Source organism: Dermacentor silvarum, chromosome 8 (genome assembly GCF_013339745.2).
Source record: "Dermacentor silvarum isolate Dsil-2018 chromosome 8, BIME_Dsil_1.4, whole genome shotgun sequence".
In the NCBI taxonomy this organism is placed as follows: Eukaryota; Metazoa; Arthropoda; class Arachnida; order Ixodida; family Ixodidae; genus Dermacentor; species Dermacentor silvarum.
Window position 1 is genome coordinate 91286691 of NC_051161.1, and position 18799 is coordinate 91305489.

The following is an 18799-nucleotide window of genomic DNA, read 5'->3' on the forward strand; positions in this document are numbered from 1 at the left end:
CACGGGCCCTATCTTGAAAGCGATCTGCGATGAGTACAGTCTGGGTACAGTGTTCTAGTACGCTGTAGTCTGGGTGCGCCGGGGGCTCATAGCTTCGTGCGTGTGTATTGACTGTCGTGTATTCTTGTGTCTCTCCGCTTTGTCTTGTCAGTGCGCTGCTTCACCAATAAGGTATTATGAATTTATGATCAATCACCACACTCGCCCAACTTTCCACATTACTGTTCTCCCCGCATACTTCGCGTTCAAGCCAGAGGCAGCACGAAGGTCGTTTCGCTCGGACATCGCGCGTGAGACGTGTTGTTTGCCTGTGCACGCGCTACACCACAATTGTTAATTTAGTTAGTAAGCGAATGTTTACGAGTGATAAAGCTACTATCCTTACTTCGTATAGCTGTATGCTATTTTGCTATCGCAATCGATGCGATCGCCTTTCGGGTGAAACTGCGACTTTTTTTTTTATTTCTTTCAATTCCAAGCGTGAAGGAAAAAAAAAATTCTCTTATGTCAAGTCCCCATTTCTATCGCACGTAGCATCGACAGAAAGAGAAAGGAGGAAGAAATGGTTGCAATAAATAAAACTTTGCATGTACAAAGTATCTCCGAGATTATCTGCATAACCTCCGAGATCGCAGCGTTCCGTCGTTGCATTACGGTAGCGCAGTTTCGATTCTGGTTCTGCCTGCTTCATCACCACCACCATCATCATCAACTCAAGCGGAACATGCAACGGTCACTACTTCCGGCTGCGTTTTCGGCTTTCGTTTGTGTACGGCATGTGTGCGGTGCGTGGTACGGTGTGAGCGAGTTTCTAAGGACGAGCGATCACGTGTATATGGTTTGCTTTGCACCTGCCTACACTGCCGACCTTGAACTGCTAAAGATTGCATCTCCGCCGCATTCGTGTTCTCTGCATTGGGAACCATGCTGCGGTAAGGTAGCGGCGGAAGACTGCTTTTGCCGAGTGTCTGCTACCGTTTGAGATGACTACGTGCGGCCTACTTTTTATCACCCATATTTTACACTGCCGAAACAGCAAATGCGATGTTCTTACCCCAGGAAGGTTCATGTCGCCTTACGCAGGCACACAAGCGTCATAGCAAGTCGCCAATGTCAACGCATGAATATTTACGTTGCATGCAGAATCTTCATTCCGGATCACGTTCTTTAGCATGCACGTTTATCTGAACATTGGTAGCTAGGTAACGTCACTGGCATAAATGCTGCCGCTTAATCCGGTATCTACCACGCGTTTTGAGGTTGCCAAGCGAGTGTCTTAGCAGTTCAGCATCAGTGAGCAAGGGCCGATAGCTGTTCGCAAAGATAGCGAGATTTTTGTGTTAGTTGCCCGCTACGTTTTTGTTTCCTTCTTTTTAAGTATGTGGAGTGGCTCTTTTATTCTGTAGGACAACAGTAGCACTGCTAGGCCCTGATAAGGGCACGGAGCCCTGCTTGAGCATGACGTCAAAGCAGAGGCGCGTGTAGTCTTAATTAGCACGTTGCACGTGTTTATTCACTACGAAATGTTGAGCGCCGCCAAGTTCCGCCCAGAGCAACCAAACAGAAAGCAGTGGTGTCTCGCTTCGCTTGCCTAAGTACTGCATAACATATTCCATTAAGAATATGCGACATTTTACCTGTATTTAGAAAAATTGTACCACTTTTACACTGATTGGAAGACAAGTGGGATTGAGTTAATTGCCAGGCTGACTCTTGTTTCTCAAGCTGTATGGCATGTAAAACAGACCTTCTGGTGTTAAAGCCTGTGTGCTTCATGTGAAATTTCATTGGAATTGGCCATTATTTTTTTGTTGGCGCTCTGTGGCCACAACTGGCCCTTGCGCCAGAAAATCCATTAATCAATCAAATCATTATTATTTTTTTCTTCTCTAGTTTGAACAGCCTACCCTATGGTTCATACGGTTATTGAAATGACAGTGTGGAGGTCCTCTTCATGTAATAATTGAGACAGTGGCTTAAATATCTTATCCATGGGCCAATCTATATCACTGTCTTTTTTGTTTCATCAGTTTGTAGCTAGCTCTTGGAATTTTCTCACGTGTAGATCTCATTCCTGGCCAAAGCCACAACACACTCAGCTGTAGATGCTGGTGCAGAACACATTGGACAGTTTGCAGGGTTTTCAGGTGTCACTGAGACCCGTGATAAAGAGTGCAAGGACAACCCGAAATCTCCAGAGACTTATTCTACTTGAGAAAGATTCTGGAATAGAGAGCACTTGCCACAGTTTGGTGAACAGGGGCACCCGGGAGATTTCGTGTTGTGGTACATTCCAGTGGTACATTCCAGCCTCACTGAGGTTAGTACAAACTCTCGCCAGATTGCTCTGCATTTACTGATAAATGTTCGTTTGACTACTTGATACCAGCAATAGTTTACCACGTTATGGTGTGCTCAGCTGGCACATGCATGCAATTCACCTGCCGCAGTGCATCAGTGGCTGTGGTGTCTTTCCCGCCACTGAAGATGAGGTCAGAGGTTTAATGAGGCAGCCACATTCCAGTGATGTCAGAGTGACACAAGAACACTAGTGTATTTCTCTGGGTGCATGTTAAAGGAACATAGGTGATCGAAATCAGGCCAGAGCCCCTCGCTACAATGTTTCTCAAGTTCCATGAGTTGGTTGGTATGCAAGCTCCGTAATTTTCAGGGTTTGCTCAGGTCCTTGAAACCCTTAAAATTGTAAAGTACATTTAATGAAATTCCTGTAATTTTTTTACGCTTTAATTTCTTGAGTAATACAGTCTAAGGTCAATTATGTTAACTGCTTTCTATAACACATCAGCATGGATCCGTCAAACTTCCCATTGTAGAAGCAATGTAATCTCTTGCTTTATACGGTGCAATGAAAATAGGAGACGAGGACACGTATTACACAAACCGCTTGTTTTAGTAGTCAAGCGTAGAGATGTAATCTTCGTCTTCTAATCTCCGCTACGCCGACGCACAAGACGAAGTCTACTAAAGCTCCCATCATTGCCTTTGTCGTCGACATAGAAGAGATGCGGCAATATAAATCTATGTATATGTATATATATATATATAAATTTTAAGCCTGCACGAGTGTACACGCATTCTGCTTCACACAATGACTTGCGCTGAACTGGAAAAACCCCAGTGGGGCGACGCTTGGTGCTGGTTCCCCTCCCGTGTTTGCACTGCTCTCTTTGCGCCTAGTTACGAACTTGAAGTGGTCAAGGCTGGACATTTACAGTATAGTTTTTGTATCTTTAGTGCGATAAAGCTATCTGCATTGATTTGAAAACATTGTTATAGTAAAAAATTGCTACATGGGATGCCGCTCTGCACCCTTGAAAAAAAGCTTTGACAGGACCTTGAATAACCTTGAATTTTTATCTCTGAAACCTGTACGAACAATGAATTATTTAAAAAACTTGATTCCTGGTTCATGCACCATTGATTTCTGGTGGTGATGCTTTTTTTTTTTTCTCACAGCGCTTAGTTATCATAGGAAAAGGGAGCCAGGCTAGCAGAATGAGGTCCTCTCTAGCACATGCATTGTACCATGTATCTCTCTTGTGCATAATGACATCAAATAATCAACAGATGAATTCTCTATGCCATGAAGCATTATTCATGCAATCGAAATGAACAATGGCTGCAGTTGTGCAGCTGGGCAGAGGACAATGCTGTGTTTTCACTAACAGAATTCAGAATGGATGTGTTTGAGTGCCTTCAGCCGGCCTCACTGGATTGACCAAAGACACAGGAACTTAAATTTCGACACAATTTGCCGATTTTACATGTGACCAACATACGCTCTTCCACTGTGTACTAGACCTTTTTGTGTGCACAATAGTCAGCAGCCTTGTTGCTGGTGATGCCTTCTTTATGGGATGATGCCTACTGAATCAGTGAATGAATTACCATTGTGTATAATAATCTGGCACTTTAATTTATGGAATCCACCATACCATGTGGCAGTGAAAGCAGTAGCAGCACTAGGCATGTGTCTTTCTTGGCTACATGTGTTGGCAAAGTGAGAGAGGGACGACGGTAGGGAGGTAAACTGAAATAGTATGTGGTTTGCTAACTGGTGCAACAAGTGGTGCTGGTAATTCTTGCCAGGCTGATGTGTGAAGCCTTGCTGGTTAACTGGTGAAGTTATCTTTCCCATATAATATTCACCACAGGCTCAGGAATTGCAGCATGTTGTTATAATTTTAGTATAGCTTTTTTTCTAGCCATGACTTGCATTAACATGCTCATAAGCAGAAGAGGGCACACAAAAGTACAGTGTGTTTTTCGTGATTATTGAATTCTGCTGTCATGCTGTTGAAAAAGCACATATGCCCCATGACTCCCGTATACAATAATTCCATATTGGCATGTGGGGTTCCTATAGGCCCTTTTCTTCGGCGAGATAGCTCAGTACAAACAGATGGTGCTTGCACCGCACTTAGTCATTTTGGCCTTGAAACCTGCCTTCATGGTGGTTCAATTCCTGGTCGGGGCGGGCGCATTACAATAAGGATGAAATGAATAAACGCTTGTGTACTCAAATTTAGGTGCACGTTAAATAAAGTACATGGGATCGAGATGGTCGCGACCACCTCTCTCATAACCCAGTATGTAGTATTAAGACACTAAAGCCCACATTTTGTAAAATGCGCTAAATGTAAATGTGTTGTACACGTAATTGATTAGTTGATTGACAACTTTGCCATTCTCACATGGATCTTTGTACTAAAAGCTGGTCAGCTCGCAGTTTCTTGTGCTCAGAATGGAGACGTATTCTAAGAAAGGTGTACCACTTGTTAATGGTGTTCTGCTAACTCTGCTTGACTGTAGCTACTGTCCGCCCAGGTTTTCTTGTCCTGGTTTCTTTGTGCCGTAACTCCAGGATAAAATGTTGAACTGTCATCTAACTCCAACCAAGGTGTTGGTCTAGTGGATTAATTTTGCTATTATTTTTTATCAGTGGCATAGTTATCAGAAAAATATGATGACCTGATAACATCGCAAATTTAGTAGACACTGGCTCACACTTGTAAATAACATTTTTCTGTCTTCCATGTTTCTTCTGCTAACATCTGGCCTCATTCACTGAAACTTGCTAGAACTCACAACCATGTATTAGATAAGAGTGCACTCATTGGAGAGTATGTTGACCAATAAGTAGTTTACATACCACGTTGCCTAAGAATATTTGAAGCTGAACGTTTCGTCACGAGCCACAACGTAAATGAGTGACGAATGATATGTTTTCTCTGTAAGCTGCTACAGAACTTCCAAATATGGATTTTTAAGCACGGCATAAAGAAATCTAGCGCATTTGACACTTTATGGGTGATTACTTGGAAAATAAATAATGTAATGACATTGTACCAAACTATGTTACTGAACCCAAGACATGACAACCTGTAGTTTAGAAGCCATTGGCACTAAGGAAAAAGATCAATGAGTGACAGTAATTCTGATTTAATACAGCGGCTGAAAGTGCGTGTAACTAGTATTCAAGCTGCATTCTAGTAGACGCACCGTACAGCAGTGCTTGTAGCATTTGTACAAGGTGAAATAAGCTTGGAAGGATGAGTATGTGACATTTGCATGTCTTGTGAAGCTTTGGCCAAAGCTTCGTGCCGTTCACAGTCATTGTCGGCGACAAATGCTGGCACTGGCGTCGGGCACTGTCACGCAGCAGAGGCCGGCTGATGCAAGCAATGGAATCGTCACCACATGATCAAACATGGCAGCACCCATGGGAGCGCAATGAAAAGGGTCTATATAAAGAGCTGATGTTCCCATATATGATCACATAGGATGGGGCACTTGTATCTTTTTATATAGGACGATAGTGTCATATTTGCTTGTGTGTACACTTAGGAAGTTAAGCAATGCCTCACTTTTAATGGTGCACTGAAATTCTTTTCTTGGGGGTGGAACCTGTGCAGGACATTATTAGCAATCATGCCTGTCCGTGTTGGTGTCCGTGAAGCCAGCAACACAGCATTTGTGAGCCGTGTGAAGCGGGCAACTTATGTGCGGCACTACCCAACAGTGCTTGTGCAGCCAGATGGTTCAACTATCAATGTGCGCTACCATGAGCCCCGCAGCCTTATCAAGGTAAATCTACACATCCTTGCCATTTGGCTTAACATCATGTCCTGCTGATGCCACATTTAATGCAGTGAACTGCTGCTTGCTGCCTTTACTCTGCTTTAGAGAATCATTTTGCTTGCAATTATCTTTGGGCTCTGTCTGATAGGTGATCGTGTGAGCAGGCTGTTGTGAACAGAAGGGCAACAGCACACTATGTCCCACCGTATCCTGTGCTGGCTCGTGTGTGAAACCACATTTCCACTGAAGAGCAGCCACTGGTGTAGACCGTTCAGACTCTGTTTCTGTTGAAAATTTACACAATCTTTGTGTGACATTCCACCTTCTTAAAGCAGTGAGATATTCCATTCTTGACACTGTGACCAGGGAGATCAAATGAACACAGGGCCAAGAAGTGGTAAGCTCTCAAAACCGTCCCGAATAAGTGGTGCAAGTTGTGCAGAAGTAGCAGAAAACAAGCAGACTACAATCGAACCTTAATATAACGAACATTACAACAAAGCAAATATAAAATGTTTCTCTTTGATATGGCATCTCACAAATATATGCTTATAATATGTACTGAATATGATGAAGGTATTCTTGTGTTTGATGAGACTTCTTTATAACGAGGTTCGACTGTGTTCATTCAAAGATTGTAGTTTAGTATATCAAAAAAGTGGTGGCGCGTGGAGCAGAGGTGGAACACCCGGCCTCTAATCTGAAGGTCGTAAGTTCGAATCCTCCTCTAGTCCACTAAATTTTCAGGCATGGAGTGGCGCCTGACACCGGAAAAAAAAAAATCGCTGCGAGCTAGGGGGGCTATACTAGTCGAGGTGCAACCAAATTAGGAAGGCCCACTAAGCTTCAACAAAGTCACTCCCTCACCAAAACAGAAATTGGCCTCCCTGGTGCAGTATTTCGCCACTACCTCCCTCATGACTCCTACGCAGGGAGAGGCCTTCATCCTGCAGTGGACATTAATATAGGCTGATGATAATGATAACAAAACCTAGCTTGTTTCAACTAAAACTAAATCATTGATAACACTAGCTTTGAATAAGCAGTGGGAGTGCTCGCTTTTGCCACGTACTGCTCTCATTTCTGAAAAATGTAAATGAATGTTCTACTCCAGGACACCTGGAGAATTTAGCAATGTGGGTGGGTTGTAGTAATATCTATCAAAACAACCAATTGGGATGTACAATCTCATAAATTATTGTTATTTTAGATTGTAAAGTTTGATCATAAGCAGGGTTTAGAGTTATCGGTTTAAACTTTAAATAAAATAAAATAAAGGAAGTGGTGCACTGCATTTTCTTTCCAGGATTTAGTTTTCACCGAAAAGGATCAGTGGAAGCAAATTTATCAGAGTGCCTTATTTTGTGAGAAAGCTAATATGGCAATCGGCACGCAGCTGCAGGCCTCTGATGCAAGGAACCTGGCAAAGTCACATGTCAGCCTGCTACCCAAGTAGTCTCATTTGTGTCTGTTTTGCCTTCAGCCGCGACAGGAACAAAAAGTGGAAAGGAGGGTATGCAGAGGGGTCAGGGAAGCCCTGGGCAGAGCCCTCTCAGTTTTCATGCTGCGGCCACCGCGGTAAATTGACAGGGGAAGTTCTCCGATTCTAACGCAGGGTCTTATCTGCCTATTCAGCTTGCTTTTTTTTTCTGTATTTGTTGTAGCTCTGTAGCCCGCATAATGTTAGAGATGAAGTCTCATTCTATTTGTGTTCGAAATGGAATGCACTCACTCACTCTTGATTATTTCTTGCATAGTCATATCACTGTATTGCATTGTGCCTTTGCTACAGTACTTCTTAGAAAAATTTGTATTGTGTATTGGATAAAACTTCAGTCAACAGCACATTTCAGCATCAACAAAATTAGTGAGTGAGATACTTACTGAAAAATGAAAACGCTAAACTCATTGCAAGAAAATTAATGCTCCGATAAATGCAAGTTAAAGTTCATCTGAAGAAGCGTATTCAATGAGAAAAATTTAAATAATTTTTGGTGGAATTAATAACAATAGGTATGCAAAACTTTTGGAAAAGAAACAACAAGAACACTGAACCCTGATCATAAGGTTACTAGGTGAGATTGCAGATTGAACATAAGATGCTGCACCATTTCATGAATTTTAACATCTCTATTTCATTAATGGATGGCAGTAGCATCTTTGAGGATGGTAGCATATGTCACAGAAACAATATTTTTTTTGCAAATGAACATGGTTCCTGATGCAGAATTAGCATTCTAGGAAGATGCCAGTAGAATGTTCCAGGAGGGTACTAAATCCCAATACATACCACAGGCAGTCATTGTCAATTTTCATAAGGCATGCTTGTGCTCATATTAGCACTTCACAATGGTATGGAAACAAAGGGGTTAATGAAGGAAAAACGCACTCTGCTGATCGACAGCGGCAGACCATAATTCTGTATTATTTATTTATTCACTTATTTGAGTTGATTTTGAAGTCTTGCCTGCCTGCATTCTAGAGTACCCTGTTTCAGATTGTCGCAGACCTCTAAAGCATTGAATGCATAATATCTTGTGACATTGCAAATAAAAATTTAGTGTGCAGCTGGTAAGCATTATTCACACTGCATGAATGGCTGCGCAGTTTGCCTTTTTTCTTTGTGCAGTATAGCATTATGGCATGTGTACTTGTTCATACTCTGAAAGGCATGAGGCATATGGCAAGATATTAAAAATTTTCTGGCTTTGTCACCTGTTACTGTAGGTATTTACTATTATAGTGTTATGGGTTATGTATTATGTTCATGCACCTTGAGGTATGATACATATAAGAAACCATGAAACATTATATAATGTTTTCTTTGTGACAAATTGTCGGTTGGCTAACTTGTAACAAGTTCTGCCCTGTTGCCTTCTTTTTGTATGGTTTTATGTTGCTACAATTTCTCGTCCTAACCCAAAAAGCCATTGCTTATAACAGTGTTTTAAGGTATATTATGTTTCAGATTATACTTGCTTATGCCTCACCTGTTCATGTACTTCATACATATTGCCATGTATGTACAAGCAGTGAGGAACCGTGTGAGCTCTGATAACTTTCCCAAACATTGTCCATTTGAATGCTGCTATTGCCTGTGTTCCTCTTGTGGGCAGTTGCCGCTGAAGTTTGAAGAGTTGACACCAGAGGAGCAGCAGCTTGTACTTGTCAAGCGGAAACCTCCAGAGGTTGTTGTCATCCAAGAAGAGTTGGAGGACAACTTTGACAGCCAGCGGTACCTCAAGTTTATCAAAAAGAAGAAGTAGCTCTTCAGTCTCTGCTAGGTTTAGGTGATGTTTTAAAACAAGCTGTTTGCAGCAAGATGTCATGTATGATGCTGAAGACTGTGGCCTGGTGCCAGAGACTCTGTATCAGTGACTGTGAATGGCATTAAACATGCTGATGTTTATCATTTTGAGCCATTTATCTTCATTGGTATATTTCTTGGAGTAAAGGTTACTAACAGCTGTTGTCGGTGAGTGCTTCACTGCTCTTGCACTTTTGACACTTTTTTTTGTGGCTGTAGTGTCCAAGGACATTTTTTGCTTCACAAAACTCCAATAATGGCTGTCCAGACTAACTTGCTTTAATGAATCTTTGTTCACAGCTTTGTAGCACATTTGGAAATGTGTATGTGAGCTTCTTGTGGAAACAAGCTTACAACAGAGGGTTGAATTACCTCTCTCATATGCTTTCCTTTTGATGTAGCATGTAGGATAGTGCAAATAAGCATGAAGACAGGAGTAGGTGATATTGATGAAGGGCCTATACACTGTCATAATAAGGAGCAGTTACTGAGGAATTCAAGCTAGTAGTGCTCGCAAACAAATACGAGACTTTAACGTTTTTTACACACTTTTCAAGCCGTTGAATTCCTGTTGCAGGCTGCGCAGACGGACAGTTGGAGATGCTTTTAGCATCGGTCAAAGCACTGTTATCAGGATATATTTTATATATTAATCATGCTACAATGGGGCGTTTGGGATCGGCACTCTTTATAAACAGACACAATCGCAGTAAGCGAACCGACAATGGCAAAAAATGGTGCAAGCCTCAAGCTTCTGAATCGTCTTCTTCCCCTGCATGAGAAACGCACTCTGCTTCTTCAAGTAGCGATAATATTCTTCACTACAGTGCTGTCAACTGCATCATCGCCCAGAAGCCACACCAGAAGCATTTGTGCTAGAATCGACGTTACCATTTGCACATCCGCGAATGCTGCAGATGACCACTACACTGCAGCAGAAACATGATAAATTAAGAATTGGTTTTATTTTAATGCAAAGCATTCCTCGTGAACTTCAAGTGTTTTCAGTGTAAATGTCTATCTACTAGCCTCCTACGTTGCGATGTCGTCGTGGTCGTTTCTTCAACTGGATCCATATCAGAATAGGCATGGGGCAGCATGACATGCATACATACATATCATGAATGATATGACATATTTGTCATGGCATGCATGCCATGACATAAATGACGATGCCTTTGTGGTCGTTTCTTTAATTCAATATACTGTATGTCAGGATATTAATGAAATGTATGCATGACCTGACTTGGATGACATTCATGACATGGAATGGCATGATTGACACGGATTTCATGTCATGACATGAATGACAAGACATACAAGTGCATGTCATGGCATTGTGTCTTGACAAATGTTTAATGACAATGCTGTCGTGGTCGTTTCTTTAACTGGAGATATATCTGGATATTAATGACATGCATGCATCACATGAATGACGTATGTCATCACATGAATGACATGCGTGCCATGACATGAATGCCATTAATTGCATGACATGACATTGATGACAAGACATGCATGACCAAGTCATTCTTGTCATGCACGCCATGTCTCACCACACATATCCTAATACATATCCAGTTAAAGAAATGACCACGACGCCATCACCTCATGTCATTCATGTGATGCATGTCATTTCATTCATGCCGTGAATATCCTGATATTAACTTTTTGAAAATGGAACGGACATGAATGGCAATCACGACATGAATAGCATGCCATGCATGTCGTGACATGACTGTCAATAATAAAATGATAATAATGTATTAAATGACATGCATTTCTTTAACTGTATATGTTATGGATATGCATGCCGTGCATGTATGACATTAATGCTATGTATGTCGTGAAATGATTGGCATAAATGCCATGGTCTGCATGTAAAGCCATGACATGATTCTCATGAATTTCATGGCATGCATGACAAGAAATTCATGGTATGCATGCACGACATGACATTAATTACCATGACAAGAACTTATGCCAACCCAGTGGGCCAAGTTATCTACTAATTTGGGCCGATGACTATAGGGCTCGAGAGGTGGCATGGTGGCGCTGCTGCGCTAGAACATGCTGGCATGGAAAGCATGCAAAACTACAGGAGGGAGCGTCCCGTGACAATCTTGAAACCTAGTCATGAAAAAATATATAACGAAGAACTTGCGAAAAAAAAAAAATGCACCATAGTCCCGTGACAGGCAAGCGGTAGTTCTTTGCGCCTCACGTGGTCGCCCATCCGCCCTACATGATGTGCTGCGTGCATATGTTCAATGCCGTCGAACGTTTACAGAAGGAACGCCGTTCCCTCTGCCGTTCCTTCGTAAACCTAACGAGTTACCGTTACAGTTCCACCTTCCCTTAACGGAACAGTGGCGCCCCTCCGTTCCTCTTAAAAGGAACTAGTTCCAGCAACGCCGTTCCGTACAACACTGCTTCGTATCCACACCTCCTTGCTTTCTGGTAACACCGCCCCCCCCCCCCCTAAAAAAAAAAAATCGAAATTATGGATAAACCCCTGGATGGCGCTACCATACTGAGCGCCTCGTCTGAATCGCATCTCGTCGTCTGCGCCTGCGCGCCTGCATAGGGTAGCAACATGGCAGAGCCCTTGTGATTCCCGATTTCAATACATGGGCTCTATGGAGAGCTTTTCCTCTAGAGTTGGTTATGTTAACTCTATGGCGAGAAAGGAAGGGGGGGGGGGGGGCGCCGCGCGCGTAAACACGTCGCGACTTGCTGCAGGTGCTCTCCCTGTTTCTGCCGCGTGCAACGCCGGCCTACGGGAGCAGTGGCCGTGCGAAACCAGCAGTGCGTTTTATTTTGTGGATTTTGAAGAATTGAAAACGTGGTGCAGTATTTCAAACGAAGCAGTAATTTGCTCCGCAGCAGTGATCTTTAACGCCAGCAATCATGCTTACGGCGTTAGAAAACAAATTATGAGTGCAGCGGACCCCTCCGACGTTGTGGGCAGATATGATGTGCAAATAAAAAGCGTCGACTGTGACGCACGGCTTCAGGTAAGCAAAGCCATCGTTATTTCGTTCGCTCTATCTCATCGTTTGGTTTTTATTACTCAGTTGTCTTCACGCATAAGGCACATTGTGGGAGCGAGCTGCACATGTAAAGCTGGATGCCAAGGATGATGTAAACACGCCGCGGCCCTTCACAGTTTGGTATTAGTTGGGTTCTTCACAGGCTGCCACAGGCCTGCTTCGGGGCTAAGAAAGACTAAGTTAATGACCTCCATGAGCAAATTTCCAATAAAAAAAAAAAACAAAAAACTGAACAGCGCCTTTGTGTACCTCGCCCGTCGCACGGCATCCGGATCTATGCGCTCTCGTCGCCCCTTCTCGTAAGACTTCCCAGGAAATCCATAAAAATTTATCTTTGGGAGCTTACCGGCGGACTACAATAAACCTCTCTGTATGGCTTTCATAGATTACGAAAAGGCATTTGATTCAGTACACTGTACAGATACCAGTTGTCACAGGGGCATTACGTTATCAAGGAGTACAGGACGCATACGTGAATATTTTGTCAAATATCTACAAAGATTCCACAGCTACATTGGTTCTCCACAAGAAAAGTAGAAAGTTACCTATCAAGAAATGGGTCAGGCAAGGAGACAATCTCTCCAATGCTATTCACTGCATGCTTAGAAAAAGTATTCAAGCTCTTAAGACTGGGAAGGCTTAGGAGTGAGGATCAATGGCGTATGTCTCGGCAACCTTCGGTTTGAAGATGACGTCCTATTCAGCAACAACGGGGATGAATTACAGTAAATGGTTGAGGACTTGAACCGAGAAAGTGTAAGAGTGGGGTTGAAGAATAGTATGCAGAAGACAAACAATGTTCAATAGCCTGGCAAGAGAACAAGAATTCCGGATCGCTAGTCAGCCTCTAGAGTCGGTAAAGGAGTACGTTTATCTAGGTCAATTGCTCGTAAGGGACCCTGATCATGAGAAGGAAATTTACAGGAGAATAAAATTGGCTTGGAGTTCCTACGGCAGGCATCGCCAAATCCTGACTGGTGGCTTACCAATGTCGTTAAAAATAAAAGTGTACAATCATAGCATTCTACCGGTGCAGAAACTTGGAGGTTAACAAAGAAGCTCGAGAACAAGTTAAAGACCGCACAAAGAGCGATGGAACGAAAAATGTTAGGCCTAACGTTAAGAGACGGGAAGAGAGCGGTGTGGATCGGAGAGCAAACGGGGATAGCCGATATTCTAATTGACATTAAGAGAAAAAAATGCAGCTGGGTGGCCATATGTAATGCGTAGGGTGGATAACCGGTGGACCATTAGAGTTACAAAATGGATATCAAGAGAAGGGAAGCACAGTAGAGGACGGCAGAAAATTAGGTGGGGTGATTTAGGAAATTTGCACGTGCAAGTTGGAATCAGCTAGCACAAGACAGGGGTAATTGCATGGAGGGCGCAGGGCGAGGCCTTCGTCCTGCAGTGGACATAAATATAGGCGGCTGCTGCTGATGATAATGATGGCGGCGTTTCTGTAGCTGTTGTGGCAGCCGTATACGCAACAGTACACAATTCCAGTCTTTTCTAACCGTGATCCTGTGTCGTTCTTTCGAGGTGCCATGCTTTCGCCTGCACATGCTCGCGCTCGGCAACGACTATAGTAGCTCCGCCTCGCAGTAGGTGCCACTTGTTCAGCTTGAAGCTGCAGCGCTCGAGCTCTATATGCTTGTGTTCGCGATGCCGTGATGGTCGTTGCATCATTCCAGCTTCGTAATCCTACTCTCGCCTCTGATTCTTCTGTGTCATCCGCGCTCGAGCCAGGTGGCACGCGTAAGAAGATCCAGGCATCTCGGCAGCAGAACACCGGATGGTGGTTGCATATCCGTTCTATAAAAGCGTTAGAAAAGCAAGTTTCCCACAGGCGATTATTTCCGACTGCCGGAAATTAACGCGCCGCCTCCTCGTTCCTCCCCTAGCTCGTACCGAACTTTCACGACCCTTGTCATCCTTACCAGGCTGCATAGAGGCGCGCTCTTTCCTGCTGCTTACAGTGTCCGAGTAAAACGCTGCATGGAATTCCGCTATGGCAGCGTCATCACGACTCGGCCAAGACGAGCAGCTGCTCGGCGCCACTTGTCCGAATGGCTATTAAAGGACACTAGTATAGTTGCGCTACAGTATCGCCATCAAGTCACCCGTTTGTGTCCTCTAAGTGATACCACGTGGTGCCGTCAATGTGATAATTTAGGTTCTGCATTTTTTGGTCATCTTGCACCTCTATGCCGCTCGTTTCCATCAATTCGATCGTTCGTAGAAATCATGCAATCGTTGTTACCGTCGTCTTGCTGCTGTCGTAACACACATGCACTCGTGTTAATTGTAGTTCGCTGTACTCGTGTCACACACAAATACTGGATTGACGCAAACGCATTGGTCAACCTGGTAACGCTTTGCGGAACCCCAAACATTGCTGCATAGCCAACTGCCTGCAAAATGCTTCGCTTAACGTCGATTGCCACAGAGCGTGGGATGTCCACAATTTTTTTTTTTATTTGCTGTACTTCTTATATTAACGCAAACAGACACGGTCGTAAATAAGAAGTCGCAGTCTCGCACGAAAGGCGAAGCATCGATTACTATACCAAATTAATAGACAGCTATGCGAAGTAAGGATAGTTGCTTTACCGGCCGTATAAACGTGTAAACATTTGCTCACTAACTAAATTAACTAGCATGGTGTCACGCGCGCACAAGCAAACATGAACACATCTCACTCGATCACCGCGGAGACTCGCTGTCACAACTCTGAAGTGAAGAAGCGCAGCAGCAGCAGCGAGCGAATTGACCTTCGTGCTGCCTCCCGCTTCAACGCGAACTAAGCGGCGAAAACACAGCGCACACGAAGCTATCAGCACTCTGCGCACTCTGTCCCCATCGCAGATCGCGATCAAGAAAGGTACCGCGCGGCCGCGCCATACGCAACAAGGCTATTTCACATGGCGCGATTGGGGCGAAAAAAATCTTTCTGCCGCGCACGTCGCAGAGCGATTTTCGCTGAGAGCTTTCACATGCGTCTGTGACATCGCGATTTCCGTCGCAGCGACGCCGAAGGTCGCCCCCTGCTCACGAAGCATTCAAGCCTGCATCGCTAAATAAAAACAACGTGGAAACTAGTCACATAATAAAATCTTCTTTTTATTATTTGAAAATAGAATGAGTACACTATTTTTTAATGTTTAAATGCGTTGAGCCTTTACGATCGCTTAGTCTGCAACTGCGGCGAGTGAAACGCTGCACACACAGCAAGTATGAGCGTGCGGCTAGAGTGACCTAGAATATGGGAGAGTGTCCAAAGCGCCGGCTCCGGCGAGGGCCTTTTTGTGTGAACTGCCGCGCCGCGCCGCTGCTGCTCCGGACCCGTGGGCTTTTCGCGCTCGCGAAGCGCACGGGAAGTGTGGGTCGTCTGCTTCGCGCTGTAGTTTTTTGCGTTCATTTTCCACGCAAATGACTTAAACTCTATTTAACTTCCGCAGTGTGGTGCTGCATGGAGCTTACCCATCTTTAAGCGTTTCTTCTTGCTTGGGCAGCAAGATAATGCAAAAACTAACGGATCAAACTCATCAGCGCGGCCTAGCTCCGGTGTTAGAGTTCGGGAACGGTATTACGGTAACTGTGAGTGCGTAGAAACGCGCTAAATGAGCCCGCGCAAGGAAAGAACGTAAAAAAAAGAAACGTTATTCGCATCGGTACGCGGGCAATATCACCATGCTTGCAAGAATAAGAGTAACTAAAAAAGCAAATTACTCGCGTAGTCAAGTGAAATACGCGCATGCAGTGACCGCTTCACTCACCATTACGCACTTTTCGCTCACGGTCAGTATTGGTTTACAGCTATATGCATATGTATTTATTCGAATATTTTTTTAGCCACGACAACATTTTATTATGAACAGAACAGAGTGGCAAGGTGTAAGGAAAGCAAGAGAAAGAGCAAAGACGGCCCTAACGGCACAATATTGTTGGCTTGTTTCGGTTCAGAGATTGCGTACACAAACAATTCTTGCTGTACGCTCTCTCTTCAATACAAACTTCGCGCATGATGTACCTTAAGGTTCACCGTGATCAAAGCTTTTTTCAAATTCAGACATTCGAAAGAAAAGCCATTCGATCCAGCCAGTATAGCTAAACAAATATTTTTTTTCTACATTGAAATGAATAGATAGCTACTACTGGCCTAGCCATTTACTAATTTGTTATGTAAAAGTTGTTACTGCAATAGCCTTGTTTTAATAATCCGTGAATCCTCTCTGAAATTACGAACATGTAACTTCTCATTATATCATAGTTAATGCGTAACGTGTGATTTTTTACGTAAACTAACAATCATTCATGGCGCGTGACGATGTTTGTGCTCGCATTATATTAAGTGAAAAGTCGTCTTGAAAATTACTGTCTTTGATGCATTACAAATATCGCTATTGATTCTAAATATCCCTAAAATAGTTACCTTCAATAACAGCAAGAACTGAAAAGTTTATGTTCTGGTGATTTGTTGCCTCTTTCATTACGTAACTACAAGTACGTAGTTATTGATCAGTAAGTATATTTGCTGTGCACGAACCAGCGAGCGGCAATAAGTATTCCTAAAGTTACTTTCATGTTAAAATTCACTTAGTGTTTGCGCTCTTGCAACACAAGAAGGCGAAAAACGAGTTGCACATCCGTAATGCATCACGTTCGTTTTCTGACGTTCGCTAGTAATTATGAAATGAGGCATACGTACACAATGTTGCACTGTTAGCTTTTCATTTATTTTGGTTTGTCTTGTTTTTTTTTGCCGCGTATATTTCTCGCGTACCCTTTACCTACACGCCGTGGTAGCTTAGTAGCTTTGGTAGATTGTACTGCTAGGCTCGAGGACGCGGGTTCGATTCCCGGCCATGGCGGCTTACATTTCGATGGAAGCGAAATGCATAAAACACCCGTGTACATAGATATTATAGGTGCCCGTTAAAGAACCCTAGGCGGTCGAAATTACCGGAGTCCTCCAATACGGCGTCTCAGCCATATTCTGATTTCTGGATGAAAAACGCCGGAATTTATCATATGCTATTATCACCTGTGCTCTCAGTTCTTCGTGATACGTACATGGGTAAGTTCGACACGTTGAGATCGAGATTGGCATTCAACACGTTTTTATCGTCACACCCACAGCACCAGAGGGATTTCTGGCCGTCGTCATATGACCACACGTCATATTGTTATCGTGACGTGAGTGCAAGTATGTCAAGTTACTAATGCCACGACCCATCAGTCATCTTAGTCACACATTTGTGCCTTTCCACACTATACTTTGGTATATATATACCAAGTGAACGAGCCGCGAGAGTTACGCGGTTTGTAGTGAGTGAGTGAGTGAGTGAGTGAGTGAGTGAGTGAGTGAGTGAGTGAGTGAGTGAGTGAACTTTATTTGGTCCACGATAGACGCGAGTAAACTGACGTCACCTGGCTAGGCCCACTCGGGGACCATCAGGTCAAACCTGACGGCCTTCTCGCGGGCCCTCTAGACTGCCAGGATTTGGGAGGTCTGATCTTGGGCCTTAATAAGCGTCATCATTTCCTCTTGGGTGAAAGGGGGACCGGCAGAGGCGCAGCCCCACAGGACATGCTCGAAGTCCGCATAACCGCCACACAGGGGGCAGTCCGGGCTTGGGAACCGTTCGGGGTACATTGTGTGCAGTGCCGTAGTTATTTTTGCATGGTACCGTGGCATCGGCCAACAGACACATTCCGCTTCCCAAGAGGCCAGTTAAGGATTTCGCCTTAATAAAGAAACTACAGAGCGCGGTATGCAGTCTTGTAAAGCAAATCGAATGCATGAAATAAAAGAAAGGAAACGATAGGGTCTAAAAGCGTTAGCATGAGTTAGCCATATCTGCTACGTTCTCTTGGTTATTATCGCGGTCTCCAGCTTATTTTCTTCTGCAGCACGTTCACGTTGCTCATTGCACGCATAACTAAATGAAGTAAGCGCGCGGAATGCGTTACTCAAACAGCCGCGTAAGCGCGGACCAAGCGAGCTAGAAGGAAATAGACAAAATATCCATATTCACAGCCGGCAAACGCGTTCTCTGTGCGGTGAGTCACTGCGGTATTACCTTGCGGTGACGTGGTACTTAATATATCGCAAATTATCGCGATGTTGGCTAATAGCAACCAAAATATCAGCCTCGTAGCAGACGCCCGCCGCCTTGGCGCGGCTTCCGCAGCGGAGAAAGCCCACGGGTCCGGTGCAGCAGCGCCGCGGCGCGGGAGTTCACACAAAAAGGTCCTCGCTCCTCCCATGCATTCGCGCGGCGCTTTGGACACTCTCCCCTATTCTAGGTCACTCTAGTGCGGCTAGTGCGGC

At 44.0% G+C, this 18799-nt stretch overlaps 1 protein-coding gene across 1 annotated transcript; it reads left to right on the plus strand.

Annotated features, from left to right (window-relative positions):
• The first annotated feature begins 748 nt into the window (after positions 1 to 748).
• On the plus strand, positions 749 to 9520 carry LOC119461568 (39S ribosomal protein L55, mitochondrial). The gene is made up of 3 exons (XM_037722917.2): positions 749 to 932; positions 5937 to 6108; positions 9219 to 9520. Exons 1-3 carry the CDS (start codon positions 925 to 927, stop codon positions 9366 to 9368), a joined length of 330 nt encoding a protein of 109 aa, XP_037578845.1. The 5' UTR covers positions 749 to 924; the 3' UTR covers positions 9369 to 9520.
• The last annotated feature ends 9279 nt before the right edge of the window (positions 9521 to 18799 follow it).